This window comes from Micromys minutus, assembly GCF_963924665.1.
Source record: "Micromys minutus genome assembly, chromosome: 5".
NCBI classification, from domain to species: Eukaryota; Metazoa; Chordata; class Mammalia; order Rodentia; family Muridae; genus Micromys; species Micromys minutus.
The window spans coordinates 48293705-48321422 of NC_137974.1; the positions used below are offsets into that span (position 1 = coordinate 48293705).

The 27718-nt window shown below is 35.0% G+C and overlaps 1 protein-coding gene across 1 annotated transcript in view; it reads right to left on the minus strand.

Annotated features, from left to right (window-relative positions):
• Positions 1–19405: 19405 nt before the first annotated feature.
• The window catches only part of FGF14 (fibroblast growth factor 14), a gene marked incomplete at both ends in the record, with an annotated part of 63695 nt that continues 55382 nt past the window's right edge, over positions 19406–27718 (minus strand). Inside the window, one exon of the mRNA XM_080917424.1 lies at positions 19406–19546. Coding sequence (XP_080773550.1) covers positions 19406–19546 — 141 coding nt within the window. The remainder of the gene's footprint in view (positions 19547–27718) is intronic.

A 27718-nucleotide genomic window follows, 5' to 3' on the forward strand; every position in this document is an offset into this window, starting at 1 on the left:
CAATCTCCCTCTGAGCCCACAGGCCTTCATTCCTATAGAAGGGACAAACACCAGTCAGAGAAAAAAAGCTTACCTATACTCATAGAAAAGATGGTAAGAGTAAAGCACAAAAACCCAAACAATGGAAACCAAGACAGCCTGGCAATATCAGAACCCAGCAAGTAGTGGGTTTCCCAACACACAAGAAAACAAGATTTAGATTTAAAAATCATTCTTCATGATGAGGATGGAGATCTTCGAGAAGCACATGAATAACTCCCTTAAATAATTACACGAGAACCGGGAGTAATTACTCAAAGAACTACTGGAAAACCCAACTAAATAGGTTAAGTAATTGAAAATAGAAATAGAAACAATAAATAAATCAGAAAAAGCAAAAACCATGGAGATAGAAAACCTAAGAACAACATCAGGAGTCACAGATGGAAGCATCACCAACAGACTACAAGAGATGGAAGAGAGGATCTCAGGAGCAGAAGAAAACACAGAACACATAGACAAAAGAGTCAGAAAAGATGGGGGGAAAAGGTGCTAACCCAAAATGTGCAGGATATCCAGGGCCCAATGAGAAAACCAAGCCTAAGATAATACGTGTAGAAGAGAAAGAAGAATATCATCTAAAAGGCACAGTAAATATCTTCAATAAAATCATAGAAAAAACATCTCTACCCTTAAGAACGACAAGACCATGAATATACAAGAAGCCTACAGAAATACGAATAGATTGGAACAGAAAAAATAAATTTTTCCTGACACATAATAGTCAAAATACCAAATGTTCAAAACAAAGAAAGAATATTAAAAGCAGTAAGTAAAAAAGGATATGTAACATGTAAAGGCAATCTAATCAGAATTACATCAAACTTCTCAAAAAGACTATTAAAGCTAGAAGATACTGGAAAGACATCATACAGACTCTAAGAGAACAAAAATGCAAGCCCAGGTTACTATAGCCAGCAAAACTCTCAATTACCATAGATGGGGAGACCAAGATATTTCAAGGCAAAAAAAAAAAAAAATTACACAATATTTGACCACAAATCCAGCACTAAAAAGGACAATAGATGAAAAATTCAACACAAGGAGGATAACAATACCCTAAGAAAAGCAAGAAAATAATCATGTAGAAAAACCAAAAGAAGAAAAACACAAGTAATTCGACCTCTAACATCATCATCATTAACAACAACAAAAGGAAATAGCAACCACTATTCCTTAATATCTCTTAACAACAATGGACTCAGTTTCCCAATAAAGAGACACAGACTATCAGACTGGATATGTAAACAGAATCCAGCATTTGATGTATACAGGAAACTCATCTAAGAGACAAAGACATAGAGTACCTCAGCGTAAAAGGCTAGGAGAAAACCTTCCAAGCAAATGGTCCCACAAAACAAGCTAGAATGGCCATTCTAATACCGAATAAAGTAGATTTTCAACCAAAAGTTATCAAAAAAGATAAGGAAGGATACTTTTTACTCATTACAGGAAAAATCTATCAAGATGAACTCTGTATCCTGAACATCTATGCTCCAAATACATGAGCACCCGGATTCATAATAGAAATCCTTCTAAATCTTTAAGCATATATTGTACCACACACAATAATAGTGGAAAACTTCAATACATCACTCTTATCAATAAACAGATTATGGAAACAGACACTGAACAGAGACACAGAGAAACAAGCAGAGGTTATGAACCAATTGGAATTAAAAAACATCTACATAACATTTCACCCTAAAACAAAAGAATATTCTTTCTTCTCAGCACCTCACGGCACCTTCTCCAATATTTACCATATAGTCAGTCACAAAACAAGCCTCAATAGATAAAAGAAGATTGAATTACTCTCATGCATTCTAGCAGATCACCATGGAATCAGGCTGGTCTTTAATAACAACAAAGACAACAAAAATCCCCCATACACATGGAAGCTGAACAATGTGCTATTCAATAATAACATGGTCAAGGAAGACATTAAGAATTTTTTTAGAATTCAATGAAAATGAAAGCACAACATACCAAAACCTATGGGATGCAATAAAATTAGTACTAAGAGAAAAACTCATAGCTTTGAGCACCTCCATAAAGAGAATGGAGAGAGCATACACTAGCACCTTGATAGCACAGTGGAAAGCTCTAGAACAAAAAGAAGCAAATATACCCAAGAGTAGTAGATAGCAGGAAATATTCAAACTCAGAACAGAAATCAACTAAGTAGAAACAAAAATGACTATACCAAGAAACAATAATATCAGGAACTGGTTCTTTGAGAAAATAAAAATGATCGATAAAACCTTAGTATCCTAATTAGAGGGCACAGAGAGAGAATCCAAATTATCAAAATCAGAAACGAAAGGGGAAACATCACAACAGAAACTGAGGAAATTCAAGAAGTCATCAGATCCTACTCCAAAAACCTATAATCAACAAAAATGAAATATCTAGAGGAGATGGACAAATTTCTAGACAAATACCAGATACCAAAATTAAAACAGGATCAGATAAATGATCTAAACAGTCCCCCAACACCTAAAGAAATAGATGCATTCATCGAAAGCCTCCCAAACCAAAAAAGTCCAGGACCAGAGGATTTCACTGCAGAATTCTATCAGACTTTTATAAAAGACCTAAGACCAATACTCACTAAACTTCCACCAAACAGAAACAGGAGGAACACTACCCAACTCGTTCTTCGAAGCCACAATTACACTCATACCTAAACCACAAAAACACACTACAAAAAAAGAGAACTTCAGACCAATATCCCTCATGAACACTGATGCAAATATACTCAATAAAATGATTGCAAACAAAATATAAGAACACATCAAAATGATCAAGTAGGTTTCATCCCAAGGATGCCGGGATGGTCCAATATACAGAAATCCGTCAATGTAATTTTCCATTTAGACAAACTCAAAGAAAAAAAACCACATTATCAGCTCACTAGATGCTGAGAAAGTATTTGACAAAATTCAACACCCCTTCACTTTAAAATTCTCAGAAAGAGCAGGAATCCAAGGCCCATATCTAAACATAGTTGCAACATACAGCAAACCAGTTGCCAACATCACACTAAATGGTGAGAAACTTGAAACCATCCTACTAAAATAAAGGACTAGACAAGGCTGCCCACTCTCCCCCTACCTATTTAATATAGTACTGGAAGTCCTGGCAATAGAAATTAGACAAGAGGATGTCAAAGGGATACAGATCGGAAAGGAAGAAGTCAAAATATCACTATTTGCTGATGATATAAAAGTATACTTAAGTTACCCCAAAATTCCATTTACACAATGGAGTACTACTCAGTTCTTAGAAATAACCACTTTCCTTGGCAAATGGATGGAACTAGAGAATATCACCCTGAGTGAGGTAACCCATCACAAAAGAACACACACGATATGCAGTCACTGTTGATTGGATACTAACCCCAGAAAGCTCTGAATACTCAAGAAACAATGCACAGTCCTTATGAAGCTCAAAAAGAAGGAAGGTCAAAATGTTGTAGCCTCAGTCCTTATTAAAAGGGAGAACAAAACACTCACAGGATGAATTACAGGATCAAGTGGAAGAACAGGGATTTAAGAGTAGATAGTTTAAGGGTTTCCTCACTTGGGATACACCACATGCACAACCAACCACAGGGTCCATGCATTATTGTTGATTGTTGGCAGGAACCAGATAGGGGTGCTTCCTCAGGGGCTCTGCCAGTGTCATGCAACTGAGGACCCCAGTGAGGATGCTGGGTTGGGGATAAAGTCAGCTGAAGGGGGTTGCGGCCTCATGGGAAGAACAAAATTGTCAACCAACCAAATCCTCCACAGCTCATATGGATTAGAACACCAACCATTGAGCACTCATGGAGAAGCCCATGGCTCCAGTTGCATATGCAGGGGAGAATAGCAGTTTTTGGCATCAATGTGAGAAGAGACCTTTGGTCCAGGGAGGGCACTTTTTCCTGATGTAGGAGAATGCCAAGGCACTGAGGCGGAGAGGGTAATTGAGAGCTAGTGCACTTTTGTGAAGACAAGTAGAGGGGAATGCAGGATGGGAGAACAGTGGGCAACAAGGATAACATTTCAAATGTAAATACAGATAATATCTATAAAAATTTAAAAAAATGATTACATCCAGGCCAAAATTACATACATACATACATACATACATACATACATACATACATACATACATACATACATAAGGATGGTGTGTCACTGAGATTTTTTAATGAGAAATAATTACTTTTGCTAGACATACTCATTTAGTAACTAGTTAATATAATGATAGGCCATTATTCATTATGTTTTAAAATGCAATTTTGGTCTACTAAGTGGAAGTAAATCCAACCTTATGTATGCCATGTTAACTATTCAATGAATTACTAGAACTTCTTGAAGATTTCAAGTGTGACTTTTCTGTTATGTGTGTGTGTGTATGTGTGTATGTGTGTGTACCATTTTGATCATGGTTTTGGAATTAATACACTTACTTTAACAGTTTTTCAGTTACTTCCTAATTGTCTATAGGATTTCTTGGTAAAAGAAACAGACAGGCTCTTGTCTATGACTTTTTGAATGTACGTAAAAGTGGGGAATGGTACTTTAAGTCCCAGATTCCTGTATGGATGAGAGTATGAATCCCCAATGAGAGTGCTAGGTGCATCACAGCTGCACTAAACAAAGCCACTCTACATTATTTCAGCAGGAAGAGAGAAGAGTGCCTAGAAACCATGTCATTGATTGATTCTCCATATTGATGCTCTAATGGTCCAAAAACGGTGATTTTATAAAGTTCAAAATACCTCCACTTAGAGTTCTCAAATTCATGAAAAAAAAATTTGTTCTGAAATATATTGTCATCATGTTTCACAGAATTTGCTTCCTGATTATTGATGTTATTAAAATTAAAATAAGATAACGTGAACATGGGGTTGTGGAAAAGGAAGCTCATTTCTGATTCTGTTACTTCTTGCAACTCTCAGAGTTCTCTTCTCTGACGTATTATCCTTTCCTTAGAGCTAACCTAGGGACAGAGGGCTCTAAGAACTCAAGTTTCTCCTTTATATTCTCAGTTTCATCCTTCCCAATGCTCTTGCTCCAGGCATAGCCATTCATCTTGAAGTTTGAAGCCAAAACATGGATGAAAACTGCTGTTCAAAGTTTAAAAATTATGTTTGAAAGAGAACCAATGATCAAAATAACAAGTACTTTTGCAATAAATTATGGTCACCTGGCAGAAACTTGCATAAGAAATCTTTTGATAAAGATGAACGTTTTGCCCTTCTGTCTTAAAAAAAAATAAAGTAAATAAGCAAGTGAAATTATTGCATTGTGCATAGCAGACAATAAAATAAAACAATAATGTTTCATAAATGAACTTTGGGAGAATGAAGACTTGACCTAAATGTATTTCACATAGAGTTTTCCTATTTCCCCCCTTTTGTTGGAGCCAGTGATAGGCAATTGCCTAGGAAACTTTAAAAAAATGGCATAGGCATCTATCCTAGATCAAACCCCATTCTAGACCATAAAATCATAATCAAAGAAATCAACATAAAATGACTACTGCATACGCCAGATCAAAGTCCACTTTTTAAAAATAATTTGACAGACATGATACTATAGTTAGCACTACGTACATATTTTAGTAACTAGAAACTAGTCCTTTCAAGACTCAATCATTTCCTTGTGCTGTTTCATGTCTAATGAAGTGTACAAATTTTCTTATTTTTACATTTGTAATTAAAATTTATTGTCTACATTCCAAGAAAGGATAATAAACATTGTACTAGTTCTCCCCAGTTCTCTCTAGAAAATTATGTACATTAAAACATATGCTTAGCAATATGGAGAATGTGTAGGGCGAATCCTACTTCAAGTAGAGCCCCTGAATTATGGCTATCCCACATTCCGGATTTTGTAATCATTTATCCCATCTTTCTTTCTTTCTTTCTTTCTTTCTTTCTTTCTTTCTTTCTTTCTTTCTTTACTTGAACAACAATATTTAAAAAAAGATAAATGTACAGATTTTAAAAGCATTTTTGCATAAAAGTCTATGAATACGTTTTTGTCAGTATTTGATTTTTTTTAAAGGTTTGATAGTATGCCTGAAAATCTTACTAGTTACAATGAGCATAAAATACATCTCAAACAAGAATTAACCTGGAAATAGTCAAAGTTTTCTTGGTGTGTAATGACTAAGCATAATGGCTTTTCTTTTATTTTCTTTCTTTTTTTTTTTTTGCCTTTGTTTTTCTTGAACTTCATATACTCTGTAAGTTGTTTCTGGGGTGTTCAGAGCTTTCTGGGGCTAGTATCCAATTATCAGTGACTGCATATTATGTCTGTTCTTTTGTGACTGGGTTATCTCACTCAAGATGATAGTCTCAAGATACTTCCATTTTCTTAAAAATTTCATAAAGACATTGATTCTGATAGCTCCATTGTGTAAATATACCACAATTTTTGTATCCATTCATCTACTGAATGACATCTGGTCCTTTCCAACATCTGGCTATTACAAATAGGGTTGCTAAGAAAATTGTGGTGCATGTGTCTTTGTTGTATGTTGGAGTAGCTCTGGGGTATATTCCCAGAAGTGGAATAACTGGGTTTTCAAGTAGTATTATGTCCAATTTTCTGAAGAACTGCCAGACTGATTTCCAGAGTGGTTGTACCAGTTTACAACCCCACCAACAGTGGAGAAGTGTTCCTCTTACTCCGCTGTGTCACCAGCATCTGCTATCATCTGAATTTTTTATCTTAGCCATTCTGACTGGTATGAGATGGAATGTCCGGGTTGTTTTGATTTGCATTTCCCTGATGGTTAAGGATGTCAAGCACTTCCTTAGATACTTCTCCACCACTCAATATTCCTTGATTGAAAAATTTAGCTCTGTACCCCATTTTTACTATGGTTGTTTGATTCTCTGGTGTCTAACTTCTTGATTTCTTTGTATACCTTGGATATTAAGCCTCTATCAGATGTGGAGTTGGTAAAGACCTTTTCCAAACTGTTGGCTGTCATTTTATTTTCTTGACAGTGTCCTTAGCCTTACAGAAACTTTGCAATCTCATTAAGTTCCATTTATCGATCTTTGACCTTAGAGCATGAGCCATTGGTGTTCTGTTCAGCAAATTTTCTCTTGTGCCTATGTGTTCTAAGGTTTTCCCTATTTTCTCTTCTAATAGTTTCAGTGTACCTGGTTTAATGTGGAGATCTTTGATCCACTTGCACTTGAGCTTTGTACAAGGAGATAAGAAAGGGTCTATTTTTGTTCTTCTGCATGTTGAGTGCCAGTTGTACCAACACTATTTTTCATTGAAAAAAATCCTTTTTCCTTTGTTCAAAATCAAGTGACCATATATGTGAGGGCTCATTTCTGGATCTTCTATTCTATTCCCTTGATCCACGTGCCTACCTCTCTACCAGTACCATGCAGTTTTTAACACAATTGCCTTGTAATATAGCTTACAGTCAGGAAAGGTAATTCCTGCAGATGTTTTCTTCTTGTTGAGGATGGATTTCACTATTCTAGGTCTTTCATTATTCCAGATGAAATTGCAAATTGCTCTTTCTAACTCTGAAGAATTGGGTTGGAATTTTGCAGGGGAATGCCTTTAATCTGTAGATTGCTTTTGGTAAGATGGACATTTTTACAATGTCGATCCTTCCAATCCATAAACATGGGAGATCTTTCCACTTTCTGAGATCTTCCTTGATTTTCTTCTTTAGAGATTTGACTTTCTTTTTATTCAGTTCTTTCACTTGCTTAGTTAGAGTCACACCAAAGTATTTCATATTGTTTGTGACTACTGTGAAGAGTATCTTTTTCCTAATTTCTTTCTCTGCATGTTAGTCCTTTGAGTAGAGGAAGGCTACTGATTTGTTTGACATAATTTTATATCCAGTCAATTTGCTGAACTTGTTTATCAACTGTAGAAGATCTCTGGTCAAATTTTTGGTCTCACTCACATACACTATCATGTCATCTGCAAGCAGTGATATGTTTACTTCTTCCTTTCTAATTTGTATTTCTTTGATATCCTGGTGCTGTCTAATTTTCTGGCCTAGATTTCCAGTACTATGTAATGGGAGAATGTTCAACCTTGTCTATTTCCTGATTTTAGTGGGATTGCTTTAAGATTTTCACCGTTAAGTTTGATATTGGCTATTGGTTTGCTGTATATTGCTTTTGTTATGTTTAGGTATGGGCCTTCGATTCCTGTTCTTTCCAAGACATTTAACACGAAGGAGCGTTGAATTTTGTCAAGTGCTTTCTCACCATCTAGTGAGATGACCATGAGGTTCTTTTCTTTGAGTTTGTTTCTATGGTGGATTACATTGATGGATTTCCATATATTAAACCATCCCTGCATCCCAGGGATGAAGCCTACTTGATCACAGTGAATGACAATTTTGATGTGTTCTTAGATTTGGTTTGCAAGGATTTTGTTGTGTAGTTTTTCATCAATGTTAATAAGTGAGATTGATCTGAAGTTCTCTTTCCTTGTAGGGTGTTGGTGTGCATTAGGAATGAGGATTATAGTGGCCTAGAAAAATGAGTTAGGTAGTGTTCCATCTGACTCAATTGTGTGGAATAGTTTGGAGAGTACTGGTATTAGTTTGTCAATAAATATCTGATAGAATTCTGCATAGAACCCATCTGGACCTGGGATTTTTTTTGGGGGGGGGGTTTGGGAGGGTTTTGATGACTGCTTCTATTTTTTTTTTTTTTTTTTTTTTTTTTTGGTGTTATGGAATTAGTTAGATGGTTTACCTGGTCCTGGTTTAAATTAAGTATCTGGTATCTTTCTAGGAATTCATCCATTTCCTCTAGATTTTTCTGCTTTGTTGAGTATAGGATTTTGTAGTAGGATCTGATGATTTTTTGAATTTCCTCCATTTCAGTTGTTATGTCTCCACTTTCCTTTCTGATTTCTTAATTTGGATACTCTCTCTCTCTCTCTGCCCTCTAGTTAGTCTGGCTAAGGGTTTATCTATCTTGTTAATTTTCTTAAAGAACCAGTTCTTGGTTTTGTTGACTCTTTGAATGGTTATTTTTGTTTCTATTTGGTCAATTTCTGCTTGGAGTTTAATTGTTTCTTGCCATCTACTCCTCTTGGGTGTATCTGCTTCCTTTTGTTCTAGAGCTTCAACTGTGCTGTCAAGTTGCTAGTGTATGTTCTCTACAGTTTCTTTTTGGAATCCATCAGAGCTATGAGTTTTCCTCTCAGTACTGCTTTCATTGTAGCCTATAGGTTTGGGTATATTGTGTTTTCCTTTTCATTAAATTCTAGAAAGACCTTAATTTCTTTCTTTATTTCTTCTTTGACCATGCTTTCATATAATAGAGCATTGTTTAGTTTCCTTGTGTATATGTAATTTTGTTGTCTATATTGTTATTAAAGACCAGTCTTAGACCATGGTGATCTGATAGGATGCATGGTAGTATTTCAGTCTTTTTATATCAATTGAGGCTAGTTTTGTGACCGATTATATGGTCAGTTTTGGAGACGGTGCCATGAGGTGCTGACAAGAACTTGTATTCTTTTGTTTTGGGATGAAATGTTCTGTAGATGCGTATTAATTCCGATTGTTTCATAACCTCTGCTAGTTTCACTGTGCCCATGTTCAGTTTCTGTTTCTGTGATCTGTTCATTGATGAAAGTGGGGTGTTGAGGTCTCCCACTATTATTTTGTGGGGTGCAATGTATTTTTTGAGCTTTAGTAGGGCTTCTTTTATGAATATGGATGCTCTTGTATTTGGAGCATTTATGTTAAGGATTGGGAGTTCTTCCTGACAACTTTCCCTCTATTGAGTAAAAAGTGTCCTTCCTTTTTTGATGACTTTTGGTTGAAAATCTACTTTATTTGATATTGGAATGGCCACTCCAGCTTGCTTCTTATGGCTGTTTGCTTGGAAGCTTTTTTCCCAACCTTATACTCTGAGATAGTGTCTGTATTTGTCTCTGAGTTGAGTTTCCTGTAGCAACAAAATGCTTGATTCTGTTAATGTGTCCAATCTGATAGCCTATGTCTTTTTATTGGGGAATTGAGTCCATTTATGTTAACAGATATCAAGGATTTGTGGTTGCTGTTTCCTGCTATTTTTGCTTTTAGAGGTAGAATTGTGCCTGTGTGTCTTTCTTCTCTAAGTTTTATTGCTTAGGTATTTTCTTGTTTTTAGTAGGATATAGTTTCCCTCCTTGTATTGGGATTTCCACATAAAATTCCTTGTAGTGCTGGGTTTGTGGTCAGATATTGTATAAATTTAGTTTTTTTCCTGGAATATCTTAGTCTCCCCATCTATGGTGATTGAGAGTTTTGCTGTGTATATCAGCTTGGGCTGACACTTGTGTTCTCTTAGGGTCTGCATGATGTCTATCCAGGATCTTCTAGCTTTCATAGTCTTTCTTGAGAAGTCAGGTATGATTCTGATTGACCTGGCTTTATATGTTATATGACCTTTTTCCCTTACTGCTTTTAGTATTCTTTTTTGCTTGGCTACTTGGTGTTTTGATTATTATGTGTAGGGAGGAATTTCTTTTCTGGTCCACTCTATTTGAAGTTGTGTAGGCTTTTTTTTATGTCCATTGCCATCTCATTCTTAAAGGTAGGGATGTTTTCTTCTACAATTTTGTTGAAGATATTTACTGTGCTTCTTAGTTGATATTCTTTGCCCTCTTCTATTCCTGTTATCCTTAGGTTTGGTCTTATTGTGTCTTGGATCTCCTGGATATCTTGGGCTAGGAGCTTTTTGGCTTTTGCAATCTCTGACTGTTTTTTCTATGTTTTCCATGTTGTCTTTGGCCCCCTGAGATTCTCTCTACTATCTCTTGTAGTCTGTTGGAGATGCTTGCATCTGTGACTACTGATTTCTTTTTTAGGAGTTCTACCTCCAGTGCTGTCACATTTAGGGTTTTCTTATTGTTTCCATTTCAATTTTAAATTTTTTCTTCAGTTCCTTCATCTCTTTGGTTCTGTTTTCCTCTAGTTCTTTGAGCTCTTTGAGTGTTTTTCTTGTTTCCTCTTTAAAAGCTTCTATTTCTTTATGCTTTTCCTCCCGTTCTTGTTTAAGGATCTCTATCATCATCTTGAGGTATGATTTCAGGTCTGATTCTACTTTTTCTGGAGTGTTTGGCATTCTGCTTTTTGCTGTAATGGGGGACCTGGATTCTGGTGTTGCCTGGTTGTCTTGGTTTCCATTGCGTATGTTTTTTCGCTTTCCTCTTGCCATCTTGTTGTCTTTGATTATAAGTGGTCTTGTTGTCAGTGAGTGGTTCCTGTTTCTCCTGTGCACCCTACCCATTTCTCCAGATCTCTGCTGCTCCTGGTGGCAGATGGCCCAAGCATTTGTTCTGCAAGCAAGGGTCCTCTAGGTGGAAACCTACTCCCCATATTAGAGCTTCTGCTCCCCTGAACCAATGGGGGGACGTGCTTTCCGTGAGCGCAGCCCAGACCTCTCTGTGCCCAGGCCACTCTCAGTGCAGTATCACCAGGCCTGAGTCCTTGGATCTCCGCTGTTCACAGTGGTGTATGTCCAGAGCACCAGGTCTGTATGCACGGGCCATCAGGGTGGATACAGAATCCCCATGGCAGAACTCCTGCTCCTCTGAACCAATGGGGACTCTGTGTGCTCTCCACATGCTTTGGCCAGACCTCTCTGTGTAATGGTCACTAGCAGCGCAGCCCCATCAGACCCGCATCCCTGATTCTCCCGTGTACAATATTTTTATGATATATTCAAAGACTTTTTGTTTTATATGAAATAAAAAAAAATTGTGTCCTTGATTTATTTTATCAATAGTTGCTAAGAATTTACAAAATATTTATAGAAGTATGGTCTTGAGAAATATCGCAGAATCAGCTTCTGTTTGAACAAGTATATGTGTGTAGGGGGGAGTGTTATACATGTGTTTGCATGAGTACAAACATGTCTTGTGTGCCTGTTTCAGTAGGTATGTTTGTGTCTATAGTGCATGTGTGTAGAGCCATTAATTTGATATTGAATATGTTCTTTTATCATTATAAAATTTATTTACTCAGATAAGGTTTCTCCCTAAACTTGGAGCATTTTGATGTCCAGATTTGATGCTCATCTACACAAGCTATCCAGTTCCTCCCAGAAATCTCCATTCTTCACCTTCCAAATCTAGATTGACTTGTGGTAGTCATGCATGCCTTGCATTTATGTGGGTTCTGGAGATCTGAATCTGGTCCTCATGTTTGCTTGGCAAGTACTTTATCCACTAAGCCATCTTTAAACCCAGACTTAGGTTTTGAAAAAACAGAAAAAAAGAACACTATTTGAATATAACGCTTAAAAATAAAATGTCAGATCAGTTTTGAGCCCTTTATGACTCTTATAAGAGAAGAAATTTGAGCTATAATTCTGATCAGTTTTTAAATGACCATATAAAGGAAGGTGGCTGGGCTAGATTTCCAAAACCTAATTTGAATATACAATTTTGCCACAAGGTCTTTCTTCTATGTTACACACTTGCTTGTTTGTTTAAATTAAATGTAGGCTCACAGAATATACAGTCCCAAGTAAAATGACATTAGAATATTACACTACATAAACAAACTTAAAATGAAAACAGTAACTGAATGCTGGGGTTCTGCCTTGCTTTGTGAGGGCTGGAAAAGAACACGTAGAAAATGAGTTTGCTGGCAGGGCAGAAAATGAATGCTGCTCAGGAAAAAAAAAAATGGTTTATGCTTTTTTCTCTTCCTTCCTTCCTTTCTTCCTGCCGTTCTTTTTTTAAACACTGATAGTTTAACACTTTCTTATAATTCAGTATACAGTGAATTCATTATTGGAAAAAAGCCAGGCCTCGATCTTCCCTTGTCAAATCAGAAGAAATAGCTTAAGCTTAAATGCTCATTCAATTAATGCAGAGTAAAGTGGATCCCTGCTGCTGTTTCAATTGGCTCGTCCAGAAGAAGGGCTATTTCTGTTTTAAAGCGTTTGGGCTTTGCTTGAGATTATGAAATGATGTACAGTCTTCTCACCTACTTTCAGTTCACTGAGAAATTATATTGTCATTTTACATATGTCATTGTCACTTAGGCTTTTGCACAGTATAGATTTTTTTAATTTGCACAATTTAATATTTTAAGACACTATCCTGATTTTCAATTAGAATAAATATTTTTATTAGGTATTAATTATTTTATTTTCTTTATTATGTAATTGTATTTATAAATGCCACTAACGATATAAAGATATATTTTTTTTATTAATGTACTGGTCTTAGTTAGATAAATTGATGGTCACAACATGTTTGTTTATAAGCTAACATTCTAAATTGGACAAAGTCTATTATTCAAATAATACCAGGGATCAATGAATATTTAAATATTTCATGCAGAAAAGCAATGCAGTATTTCGCATATGCATAATAAGCAAACATTATAACACAAAGGGAATTAAACGCACATAGTAGAGCTCTCTTTTTTAGCTAAAAATGCTTAAACATTTATCTTGCACCTTAATGATTGAATCCTGTCGTGTATGAGTGTCAAATAAAACCAAGAAGATAAGGCTTGTTTTTGGTAGATTATTTGCCTACTACATTTGAGGCCCTAAGTTCAATGAGCAGCACTTCATAAACGGTGAGGGATAGTGCATGACCACAATTCTAGCATTCAGGAGATACAGACAAAAGAATCAGACGTTTTATGCCATCCTCAGCTACATAGCAAGGTCAAGATAGACTAGATTGTGTGACACCTAGTCTCAAAAAGCAAAAAGCAAGTGAAACCCTAAAGAATGTAAACTTTTACAAGGATTTAGTGGGTATTTTAAGAAGAATTATGTAGTTTTAATTTTCTTCCTTATATAAAATATGGGCTACCCTTCCCATTTCCAGCTGTCTGAGAGCAAAAGGTTGACAGTGGACTGATAGTGTAGGCCAATGTATCCAAAGAAAACTTGTCTGAGAAAGTAAGTTAGAATGTCCATGTTTCAAAAAGAAACCAGGGCCATCACTGGCAAAATAAAACGTGTATATCTGCAATGTAAATAAATAAATAAATAAATAAATAAATAAATAAATAAATAAATAAAATATGGGCTAGTAAAAAACATAATTACTGGAACAATCACCTTGTTAGTTTTTTTATAAGAGAATCTTATGATGTTAAGTAAGGGGTTATTTGTAATTTCAAACATAGAAGTTAATGAAAAAAGCGCTCTTTAAGTAGCATAATAATTAATTATATCTTTCTTATGAACCCTCTAAATTATATAAATTCACTTAATATGTAGAGATATGTAATCCTGGTGTACCTAAAATGAAAACTTAAAACTCTACCCTTGGTAGTATTTTCTTTTTAAAGATAGTTTTATGTGTACATTATATACAACATGGAGGCAATGATTAAAAGACTATATAAATTGTCTCACTACATATTTTTTTAGTCAAAATTAACTCTAATTATGACTTCTGTGGGTGTTAGTTACTGAAATAGTTGTTAAGGATGTCAAGAACCAGCAACTAGATAGATAAATCTTAGGAGAAAACGAACCATTATTCTGCTAAATGGGCATGACAAAAACCTAAGTCTATACATTAGTATCATTCAGCCCCCATTTAGAAGCTTTTTCTTGGAAAAGATGCAAATTACCAAAGGGGGAGAGGGAAAGAGAGAGAGGGATGGAGAGGGAGAGACACACACACACACTCTCACACACACACACACACACAGAGAGAGAGAGAGAGAGAGAGAGAGAGAGAGAGAGAGAGAGAGAGAGATTGATTTTGGAGCACCCAACCCTAAATTGAATGTATTTATCACAGGGATCTATGTAGAGGAGGAGGCAGACAGACTATCAGAGCCAAAGGTGGTAGATGACTCCAAGGAAAAAGAATTATCCCAGCACAACAAGGGTGATACACATATGATCTTAGAGCATGCACAAACTTACACAAACTCATGACAGAAAAAAAAATCCCAGTACAGAGAATAGAAAGCAGCCACAAAGCCTCACACATACAAGAAGCTATTTGCAGTTGATAGTTGTTGGGAGAGGGAAAATCAATTTTCTTCAATAGAGTTTAATCAGTGGGTCTATCAACCATACTACTTAGAAGACCTCATACTCAAGAGTAGTTGGCCATGAAAAGATGAAGTCATGGTGTGGATAGTGCCATTCATTAAGCAGGTGATTGTAAAGTGTGTTAGAGTGACAAACTCCATCTGAATAAAGCAAACAATTATATATGCATTGATTTCACTGCTCTTTATCCAGCGAGCAAAACTAAACCAGAACACAGCTGTAGCTTTGCAAAACACATGTCTTAAATGGTAAGAAAATAAAAAATCACACTGTAATTTTTGGAATGCGGAATAGATATCCTGTCAACAGACATAAAAAATACCATAAATATTGTATGTGCTCATTACAGCCCTTACATGATCAGAGGCTTTGCCAATGAGCAGTAATACTCTGAAAAATATTACTTTCTGAGTGGTGGAAAAAATGGACTTAAAATGGTCAGTAAACCATGTTGGAAGCAAGTGTGATGCCACACAGCCTTTGTTGTTATATATACAGAGCCCGAACAGTGTGGGTTTAGTAAAAATTTCAATATCTCTATGAATTTCAGAATAGAAAACAGGCATCAACTTCAAGTTACCAGCATTATTAGTCTTGAACGTGGAAGTAATCCTGCCCTTGCCACATTTTCAGTATTTTAAGAATAGACTATACAAGTTCATCTTGAATTAACATGCGTCCCAAGTCAAATTATTGTAAGCGAAACTAAAATAGTCACAACTATAATGCCTTATTTCATTTTTAAAATATCAAAAAATTCAATATTATGGAAGGGAATCCCTGAGAGAAGCTATCATTTTAAAGATTGTATTGTCAGCCCCGAAAACACACATACAATTAACATAATACAGACTGAGCACATTAGACTTAGAAATACAGAGAGAGAGAGAGAGAGAGAGAGAGAGAGAGAGAGAGAGAGAGACAGACAGAGAGAGAGAGACAGAGAGAGAGAGACAGAGGGAGAGACAGAGAGAGACAGAGAGAGAGACAGAGAGAGAGAGACAGAGAGACAGAGTCATGAAGAATTTGACAAAATCAAGCAGGGGATAGATAAATGGGATTGTTTGGAGTGATGAAATGGAAAGGAGAAATGAAATAATTTATTATAATCTCAAAACAAAAAGAAATTAATTGAAAAAAGATTTTAAAATGCATTGAAATGAGTTAATTTTTAAGTAAATAATTTTAAAAGCAGTATGTTTCCCTTAGATGATATCAAATGTTTTAGTTTTATGAAATATTTGTATACTACATATGTATTTTATCTTGTTTTAGAGCACTGAATGTATGAGTTTCATGTAGCCTGTTTGAGGGATAGATTAGAGGTCATTTCAATAACAGAATGAAAACAATTTCATGGTGACAGAAAAATACTAACAGTAACTAGTTGCAGAAGTGAGAAAATGAAATAATATCTCAAACTAAATAGAACTGAATTGAAGATCTTAAGAAAAGAATGAAAGATTTTGACCCGAAAGACCCAGGTTTTCCCCCCCTTGGGGCTTGTTTCTTTGCTAATATTACATATGAAAATTTATTATAGCCCTCTTTAAAACTCATTAGGCTCTATTAAAAAGAAAAACACACATATTTGTGAATTATTCAGTAGCATATGAACAAAATAACAACTGTGAAAAATGTAGGCATTTCCCACCTCAATAAACTAAACTCCTTCTCTGGAATAGCATGTATTTGTCTTGCCATGACTACACACTTGGCTCACTGTACCTTTGCCTAAATCCACTTAAACCTTACATTCTTGCCTACTGAAATTTGAGCTAATGGGGTTCTTCAGTGGTGCCAAGCAGATCTGTGTAATAAAATGTGGGCGTTTTAGGACAGCCTTGGCATGCTCAATATTGGGTTCACCTTTATTAAATTTTTATTCATTTTTGAGTGTGAATGTGTATTTGCCTGCATGCATATCTGTACACTGTGATTGTGCATGGTATATGCAGAGGGTAGATGAGGTGTGTCAGATCTCCTTGAAATGGGGTTATACATAGTTTAAGCCACTATGTGGGAGCTGAAAGCCAAGCCCACTACAAGAACAACATATGATTTCTCCAGGACCATCAATATTTATTTTAAAATCATATCTTTATACATTCCTCTGAAGTGGTATTTGCCAATGTCAATAAATCAAGTAACCAGAGTGGCTTCTTAATAATTTACCATATTTATGCATTTAGCCCTGGCTAAATCCTCTCTAGAGTTCTTCAGTTCAGTGTAAGTTTAGTGAATTCAAAAGTGTCCAAGAGACTTTGAGTGTGTTTAAAGGATAATCAAATTAAAATTAGAAGATCATTATGAGGAAAGAAAACATGTATGGGAATCTGGCAGATAGTTTTTCTATGATCAATTAGCCTGAAGAAAATGTGCAATGTAATAGAAAGGCATCTACCTTTTAGTCTCGATCTTTACTTGAGTCTTTGAACACTTCAGTCATCCTTCTTAGACCTTGGATTTTTTTTTAAAACATCTACACTTAAAAGTTGTAATAGTTTCATTTATGGTTTCTCTCAGTTTTAAAAGTCTGCCTTTCTACTCAGTTAACTTTGCAACAGAACATAAGAAAGCATGTTCTTTGTAAAGAATACAAGACTTAGAAATTAAGAAGAAACACTCATATGAGATGGCAAGGTTGAGAAAATTCTGGAGGATTCTACAAAAAAGTAGGTCCTCTGTATGCTGGAATAACTGTTAGTGTTTCTGATTTAAGAGAGATGGTTGACTTTCAACTTTTATCAGCTCCTTTTCTCTCAAAAGTCAACCTACCAAGTCACTTTAGATTTTAAAATTAAGTAAAAATCCTCTTCTGCATCAGGGACTACTGAATTTGAAAATGAGATGACCAACTCGAGTTTATTTTTGTTACTATTTTGTTGTAATTTTGTGACATGGACAAATAGGCATCCCCATCCTTTCACAAAAACCCCAATTGTTAACAAAACATCATCAGATCCACTATGTCCACAGAATACAATGAACATTGTTCTAGAAAGAACTTCTCTTACAAAGTCCTATATGTATTGTGAAAAGCAGAATTCACCTTATCTCAGACTGAATGAAGCCTGTGAAATCAAAACCTGCTGAAAGTGCTTTATGAAGAAATCTTTCAATAAAACATGTAAATGAAGCAGAACTATGAGATATCCCATGTGATTAAGTTATGGTTTATCTCATCTTTTTTAACTTATGTACTAGAAGACCTCTCTCTCTCTCTCTCTCTCTCTCTCTCTCTCTCTCTCTCTCTCTCTCTCTCCCTCTCTCTGTTGCCTTCATTTTTATGGAGTAAAGGAAACTGCCAGAAGTTAATGTGGTAGAAAAATTTTGACTGCCAATAGGAAGCAAGTAAATCCCATATTTATTAATAACATCAAAAGGGCTTAGATAGAAAACTGCTTCAGCATTTCTAACAGCATTTTATTGTGGGAAGTAGCTACTTAATCACTCTCTGAGGACACTACATTTTGCATAAAATAATCACAGACATGAAGTCTAATATTCATCATTTCTTTAATTATAATTATGCAGACATTTTATTGGTTTTTTTAGCTTTGTTCTGTTCTCCCTAATAAACCCAGGTTGGACTTAATTCACGATCTTCCTGCCTCAGCCTTCTGGATGCCAGAATTATAGGTGTGCACTATCAGATCCAGTTGCATTTTATGTGTATTATTGAATATACTTTGAGAAAGACTTTTAAAACATACCAATTAAGAAAGCAATAAAATAATTTAAACCCACAAGTAAAAAGGAACATAGGTAACTATGAAGGGCTATGATCAATGGGATTTACTATGCATATGCTTGTAGAGCATCTGTAGTACCTGTAAATAATACCTTAACAGCTATTTAAATAGCACTGCTGGTCTATTTACATGACAACATATGTATAAGCAGACTCAAATCTAATTATTATGTGAAACATGTCCAATTTAGTTTCGTTTCTATTGCTATGAAAAGACATCATGATAAAGGCAATTTACATATGAGTTTATTTCAAAGCTTAAAGTTTTAGAGAAGTAGAATCCATTGCTGTCATGGAACAGAACATGGCAGTAAGTAGGCAGGCATGACACTGAGGCAGTAGCAGAGAGCATATATCTTGATTCTTAAGCATGAAGCAGAGTGAACTACCTGGGTCTACCATGGACTTTTTAAACCACAAAGCCAGCCTCCAATGACAAAATTTCTCCAACAAGGCAATGCCTTGGAATTATTCCCAAATATTTACAGTAACTGGGGATAGCATATTCAAATATATGAGCCTAAAGGTTTCATTGTCATTTGAATCACCACAAAGGCTGAGGTGGATATGTGTCAGGGAAATGTTTCCTTGGAAAAGGCTAAGAGCTTTTTGTAGGTTCCAGGAAATAGTCTTATAGTGTGTTGGTACCTGGCTCCAGATTTGTCACTAGCTCGATGTACGGTCTTCAAGAACTTGTTCAGGATTTCTGGAATCTAAGTCACAGAAAAAGGGTCAAATAATTTAGTCTTCAGAGTTCTGACAAATGCAGAGTGTTCCCAATGTAAATATATACATTAGAATTCTATATAAAGTTGGTGCTTTAATAGACAGTTGAAATCAGTGAAATGGGTTTTGAGTAAAGAATCTGAGAGAGGCAAAAAAAGAACGGAGTCAGAAAGTGCTGAAGAATACACAATGAATGTACAACAGGACAAAACAATGGAAATTCAAATAGAAGTGTCATCTCTAAATTATCAAAAGCTGGGGCCATTTTTTGACATATCTCACCTCAGCATAAGATGCTGACAATATTGAAGACAATTTTTCTCTTTCCTTTTACTTGTGAGTTTTCAGCAAAATCAGAATTATATTGATTCAGTCATCTTCCCCTCATGGTTTGGGGTCTCCCAGCTGCATAGTCCTATGTTTCATTAGTTGGAGGTAGAAAGTTCTGCAGACTCTTTGTGTTATAGGTTGTTCTGTTTGGGGTAGTCCATAAAGACACTGGAATACCTACTCTAAAGACTAAATTGGACTTTGATCATTTTAAGAGGGTATTTGAGTTTATATTGTTTGACAAGACCTAATATAAAAAGAGAAAACAAAGAGACAGAAGTATGTACACAGGGAAATGCCCTCTTCCCATGACAGCAGATCCATGTGATGCTTCCATAAAAGAGAAGACAAAAACATTTCTAGCATCTCCCTCAGAGAAGGAAATGGGCCAGACCTACTCATGTTTCTCACAGAAACCCAACCTTATTCATCCTATCACTTGGAACATCTTACTTATACAAAATAAACAAATTAATTTCTAGTGTTTAAGCTACAAAATTTGAAATACTTTGTTGCACTGTCAAATCTCCAGTAATTATTCAAGTTGTGTTAGCACTATTTTGAAAACTCACACATGTGAATATCATCTTTATTTAATATTATAAAATATATGTTCACAAACTCATGCCTCAAAATAAATGCCCGTGCAGTTTCAATTATTGCAATTTCTCCTAATATTCTTTCAAGTACTACTGGAATATAATAACTAGTTATGGTAGTTTTCATCTTTGGTCTTTATAACAATTACAATTTTTATGCTGGGAGTCTTGGTGTATAACTCTATGCCCATCACTTGGGAGGCAGAAGCAGGCAGATCTGAGTTTTAGGCTAGCCTGGTCTACAGAGCAGGCTCTAAGACAACCAGGGCTTCACAGAGAAATCTGACCTTGTAAAACCAAGTAAGATTAGATGATAGATAGATAGATAGATAGATAGATAGATAGATAGATAGATAGATAGATAGATATTCTGTCTAGAATGAGCTGCTATCTTATGGGTTTAGTTTGCATTACCTTGATTATTTTCCTAATAATACATGATTGCCTATTGGGTATAATCATCTCTTCTGAAAAATGTCTATTGCTCATTTTTATTTCATATATTTATTTTAGTATTGTGGTTCGGTGTGTGTGTGTGTGTGTGCTTGCACACATGCATGCGCATGTGTGCGGACACAAAGGAAAACTCAGTGTAGTTTGTCTTCCCCTTTATGCATGTTTCATCAGGTCACCAGGTTTGCAATGCAAGTTTGTTGTCCTGCTGATCTCTGTTCTTCATATTTAAATATTTGTTTGGATTTCTACTATTAAATTTATTGATTTCTTGATGTATTCTGGATATTAACTCCTTTATTTTTTCTGTATTTTTCCAGTTGTCACTTTTCTGTCTTTGCTAAGCAGCTTTGCTATGCAGCTTTTTAAAATAGCATAATATCAATTCCCCATTTTTCCTGATACTGTGCATTGAAGATACTATCCCAAATAACCTTGTCCTTTCCACACAATACTGATAACAAGATAAGTAAAATCATGTTGTATAGCTTCAAAATCATTTTGAGTACTTGAAATATGATGCTGGCGAGTTAGGAACCAGCCATGAGGCAGCTTGTGAGCCAAGCCTGACATAGGTTTTGATGTGCTAGTTGATATTCTAGTGAACCAGTTCTAAACTGTGAACCGTGATAGCACTAAATTAGTATAAATACTGGATATAGAGGTGACCCTAAAACACAGCGTCTCAAGTCTATGCTGGTCCACACTGGTAAGAGAACTTGGAAACTGGCCTCTGTGACTCTAGCTTTGGATACCAGCATTTTTGTTGAGTTCATATATTCCCTGTTAGGACTGGTGGGTTGATTGAGACAATCAGTATTATTACTCTGTAGTATTGAACTCCAACAGATTTCTAGAAGCTCTTTTGATTGTTACACAAAAGGCAACTTTAGCAAGACAATTTCTGCATGCCTAAAACTTATCTGTCCTAGGGACTATCTTGAAATACCCATCACGTAAGCTATTTTCAGCAATGGGGACTTCCTTGTGTGCTAAGCTTGTCTCTAGACCAAGGTATGCAAAGGTTCTGAGAAACCTTCAAGAGAATAACTCTGTAAAATCTCAGATAATAATCACTGATAAAGGGCTACTTTTGAGTTTAGGTGTCACCACTACAGATTCCTGCCAGATGCAACAGTTCTGCTTACCAGTCAACACTAACTTTGACACATCTTCTTATGGATTTTCTGGACTTTCCAGAGCAAAAATGCCACCCTCCCATCCTGCCACAGCTGAGGCAGACATGGATAGTGGATAGAGCTTGCTCTCTAAGTGTTTCCACCGGAGTATATTCCCCAAGGCAAACCTGAAGCATCTTCTGCCTGGTGGAGCATTCCTGCTGGGTGAGATGTCTACTTCCATTAGATTACTATAATCTTTATTAACAGCTTGGTCCTGTAAAGAATGTTTGTGTGAATGAACCAAGAATGTTTGAAAGGCAAATGTTTATATCCTAACTGCTGAGCACCTCACAGCTCATCAGTCATGTACTCTGTAAATGTCTTACAATTTCTTTGCCATATTTTTTTCTTGTAGCTTCAGATTATACATTTGAGAACTTAATAGATTTTGAGTAGATTTTTGTAACTGGTGAAAAACAAGTCTATCTCCTTTGGTATATGAATATCAGTAACACCTTTACTGAAAAGAACTTGGCAATAGATGGTGGGTTTACTTTGGGTATCTCTATAATGTTTCTTCAGTCTCTATATCTGTTTTAAGTTGGTTTATGCTGTTTGCATGGTTACAACTTTGTAGTATGGTTAGAGTTAGGTAGTGTAATGCTGCTTGTTCTGTTCCCCTCCCCCGAAATTGCTTTGGCTATTGAATATTTTCTGATTCTATATGCATGTTAAGATTTTGTGTTATACTAAGAATATATACATATATACTATGATGTACTAAACTCTTATGTAGACCACTTTGGGCAGTAGAGACATTTTAACAATACCAAGTATTCTAATCCATGAGCATACAATATCTTTCTGTTTCGGGGTCATCTTCAATTCCTTTTATCAATATTTCATAGTTTACTGTGGAGAAATCTTTTTTTCTTTTAGTTAGATTTATTCCTAGCCATTTTATTACTTTCCTGTAGCTACTGTCAAGGTGTTTATTTTATTTATTTATATGTCTGATTCATATAATTTATTGTAGACATATAATAATAATAATAATAATGATTTTAACATGTTGATGATCTGAAACTTTGTTAAGTTTCTTTATTAACTAAAACACACTTTGGGACAAATTTTGGGACTTAACCATTTGTTTGTCTATTTAGTTATTTGTTTTCTTACTTTTAAACAGAGTCTTATATTGTCCAGGCTGGACTGCAATTTGCTATGTGGCCACGAATGGCTGTGACCTTCTGTTATTTCTGCCTTTATCTCTCAAGTTCTGGAACTACAGGTGAGCACAATCACACCAGGTTTTATGGAATTCTAGAGAACAAACTCAGAGGCTCACATGAATATTGAGTAGTCATTCAACCATTGCTCTATGTTCCCATTTCTCTCTGGGGAAACTTGAGGCAATTGGTAGACTCAAGTGATGGATGTGAGCATTCTTGCCTTTTGTAACTATATATTAAATTTGTGAGCAAACATTGAACTTTTCTTCTGTTATATAATATCAGCTGTTAGAGTATTATATGTGGTTCCTGTTATGGTTGACATGCGCACCTTCCACACTTAACTTGTATAGCATTTTATCACAAAATGAACTGGGTTCCTCCAAATGTCTCTGAAGCTATTGCAAAGATGGAAGGTGTTTGTTCTTCACCCTGCTCATACAGCACGTCATAGTTACTAATCAGTCATCTGAACTGAGCCTTCTTTATATGATGTGTCGTCTCCCTTATCATTCCACTATTCAGCAAAAATTAATTCTACATCCTTTGCCTTTGAGGAACTACAAACAGCATGACCTGTGAGGTACAAGTATCATTCCATATTGCTGAAAGTGGGTTTTATTTCATAACACTTCATATACAGGGGAACCAGAAATATACCTACATGTATCCAATTAATAATTCGTGTATTATCTGTAATTCATAAAAAGGTGGATTTTTCTAGCTTGTGATTATAAACCTGCTACATACAAACACACACAATATATGTAATAAAGTGATCATATGTTTCTTTCTTTAAGTTATGAATTTATGGTTAACAAGCTCACTTGGGAGGCAAATTAACAAGAATAATCCAACAATGCATTTAAAACAACTTGGAGGCTTTAGATATATGCATTTGTCAAATTCAGGCATATTCACTTGTTTATGTAGCTAATCTTAGCATCACTTCCTCAAATGTAAAGCCACCACAAGTGGACAATATTAGTTTATCACTTTTAACAAATTCATAAATTACTTTAAAGCATCAGATGTTTAGGGAAAATGTGATACCAATAGAAAATGTGAAATAACAGTCAACATATGCTTCTCATGCTTCTCCTAACGAAGACAATGGAATCTAGACAACCAGTGTTTCAGTGCTCCCACAGGCAAGTGACTTATAAAGAAAAAGACTGGAATATCTGATCAATAAAATTAAGTGAAATATTGTATTCCACATTATATTGCATTTTCTTTAACCACTACTAAAAACATATTGTCATATGAAGTTATTATTCCTAAATAATTACAGAACTGGCTTTTGTGGCCCAGAAATCCAAAGTGGGATGTACATCCTATGCACTAACCACTGTGAGAACCTTTTCAAACCTTTTAATTTTTTACCTTTTTTCTGATTGATATTTTTGATAAATTATGTGTAAAATTATTTTGAATTTTGTCTTCATCCAAATACTACACAGTATTTGAGTTTTTGAAACAAGTATACAAGACGTTTTTTTCCTCTCTCTCTCTTACAACTGTATTTTTAAAAAGAAAGGGTACTTATACACATTTTAAAGGCATTTTGGCATAACACTATATGAATATTTTTTGTCAGTACTTAATTCTTTTAGAGGTTTGACAGCATACATTGAAATCCCACTAGTTACCATAAGCATAAAGTTCATGTAGGACAGAATGTAACATGGAAACAGATTTCTTGTTGAGTATAGATTTGCCACAAAGCTATATTCTTAGCTCTTGGATTATTAATGATTTAAGGTCTAGGTGTACCACACTCTGAGAGGGTGCTATACATTTATTTTTTACCTATGTAGGACTGAGGCTTTCATGTTTTGGCCTTTGTTTTTCTTAAGCTTCATATGGCCTACGAGTTGGTTTTGGGGTGTTCAGAACTTTCTGGGGTTAATATCTAATACACAGAGTTTTTATTCAATACAATTCTTCTGTCTGTTCATTTCAATATTGAAGCCTTTATTTCTTAATGTAATTTTAAATTAAATAAAGGGCTGACTGCTGTTTCTCCTAAGTAGGCATTTGGTTCTCCTACCTTAATAAAACTATCCTTTAAATGGCTTAAATTGCATTAGGAAAATAAATAATTTATGCCACCTTGAAATGATTTCTTAATAGTATCCTCTTTCAATTTAATGATATTTTATATTAACATGTATTTTTCCACAGATTTTTTAAAACACCTATTTCTTATTCCCTGGATAAGACTTTTAAGCAATTTAAGAGTCTTTTTGTTCTACTATGTTGTAGAACAAAAGCAGTCTATGTTGTGCAAAAGACAGATATCTAATAGAAACTCAAAAAAATAAAAATACAAAAATAATTTTTATACCCATAGTCTTATCTAATTTGTGGTATATCTATCCACTACTATATACTAAAACAACCATTTGCTAGTAATCATGGGTGATAATTCTTAACCTTAAAGTTTCTAGGCCAACATCTGGTACACACTTATAAAACCAGCATGTAGGATATGGAAGCAAGAATAATAGGAGCTCACTTTAAACCTGCCACATAGTAAATTCTCTAGCATCCTGGGCTACATTAGGCTCCATTTTCTAAAATATTAAAAATAAAAGAACTTTTATTTATATACTCTTAATGCATTGTCTTAAAAATAAGAAATGTTAAATATCAATATTTAAATAATAATAATGACAATATCATAGTAGATATAAATATATCCTACAGCGTTACATACTTCAGCCATCATTTTTTAATTTAAAATGGCTGAAAACTTAATATAAAACTTAATATTTATTAATATTAATATTAAACTTAATATGAATCTTAATTACAGAGAAATGTTTGCAAAGGAATTTGAGCTTTTGCAATGTGAACACTTTATGTGATTTCTAAAAAAATGTAGTGTATTTCAGGCCATAATAATATGCAATTCTCAAGAAACATATCAACATATATCTAATTTATTAGTAATTATCTCTTAGCAAAGAATATATTGATTTTCTCAGATTAGTTATGTAATTTACAGCCCAGGAAGCCAATAATCTTAAACTTTAAGAAAACAGCAACTTTTGACAGAGACATCTTGGTGTGACAGGCACAAAGATTAAGGCAGAAGAAGTCGAAACAATATTATAATTTTCTACAGGTGAAAGATGAGTTAATTATAGATGTTTATATTCATGGAAGAGCCATTAATTTTCAAATCTGTGCTTTTATATCTTTATCTAGGAAATACACAATGAATTGATTATCACATGTCGGTAAATGCTTCTCTTAGGATGTAAACCAAAATCCATTATCTGTTGGACTGTTAAATGTACCAAATTAAAAGTAAAGTTAAATAGGATTTTTCCTATTTTCCCACAGGGAAATTTCTGCTAAATAATGACCGGAGCCAAAATAAATTACCAAATAAAATTAAATACGTCCATCTTGTCAGAAGACAAACCACAGTGATTCCCAAAGCCATAAGAGAATATTTTATTCCCATCTGGTCTATATAGTTTTTGAAACAACTAACAGCCACAAACTAAGAGACCTTCACATGGATTGAGGGATAGTTAATAACTGTGATTCATCTCCTTTGTCTAATACAGATACTAGTTCTTAAAGCCAGTATCTAACCTCAAATAATACTCTGCAGGCTCTAATATAGCCTGACCAGAAGCACACTGCAACATAGGTACATAATTCTGTTAAATTATAACATCCTTACAATCATACCGTCTATATATCTAGAGAAACTATAAGTTTCATGAGGCAACTTTTTTAAAATCTTTTTTTTTCCTTGTCCACCTGTGTTCCGGGTTCTTTACTAGTTAACAGGGAATGTTCCACTAAAATAAATGGTCACAATTTTCAGAAAACTATAGTTTAAAAATGAGTGAGAAGAGATAGAAAAACATAAAATGGATCACTTCAAATATTTTTGTAGGTATTTGTGTTTAGCTTAATCAAGTAGATATTTTGGCTTGAGTTATGAGCAAGAAATTTTGAAAGATGATACATACGTAAGTCAATATTTTGTTGCTGTAGTAAAATAGCATGAAAAGGGCAACTTATAGAAGAAAGAGTTAATTTGGACTTATGGTTCCAGAGAGATGAGTCTGTCAGTGCAGGGAAGCATAGAATGAGACAGCAGGTATGGGAACTGGAGCAGGATACTCACAGAGCATAATCTTCAACTAAAGCAGAGATCAGAAAGAAAGAACTGGAAGAGAAATAAGGCTACGAGCTGCCAGAACGCTACCTTTTTCCAGCATCCACCACCTCCCCAAACATTGCCACCAAATGAAGACTAAGTGTTTAAGAACCTGAGTGTGTTAAAATACATTTCTTACTCAAACTACCACAGATGGGTCTACATGGAATAAAATTATGTGTAAACAGCATGTGGGATGTACTTCAGAGTACAGTGTATCCCTTCTCATACGCAA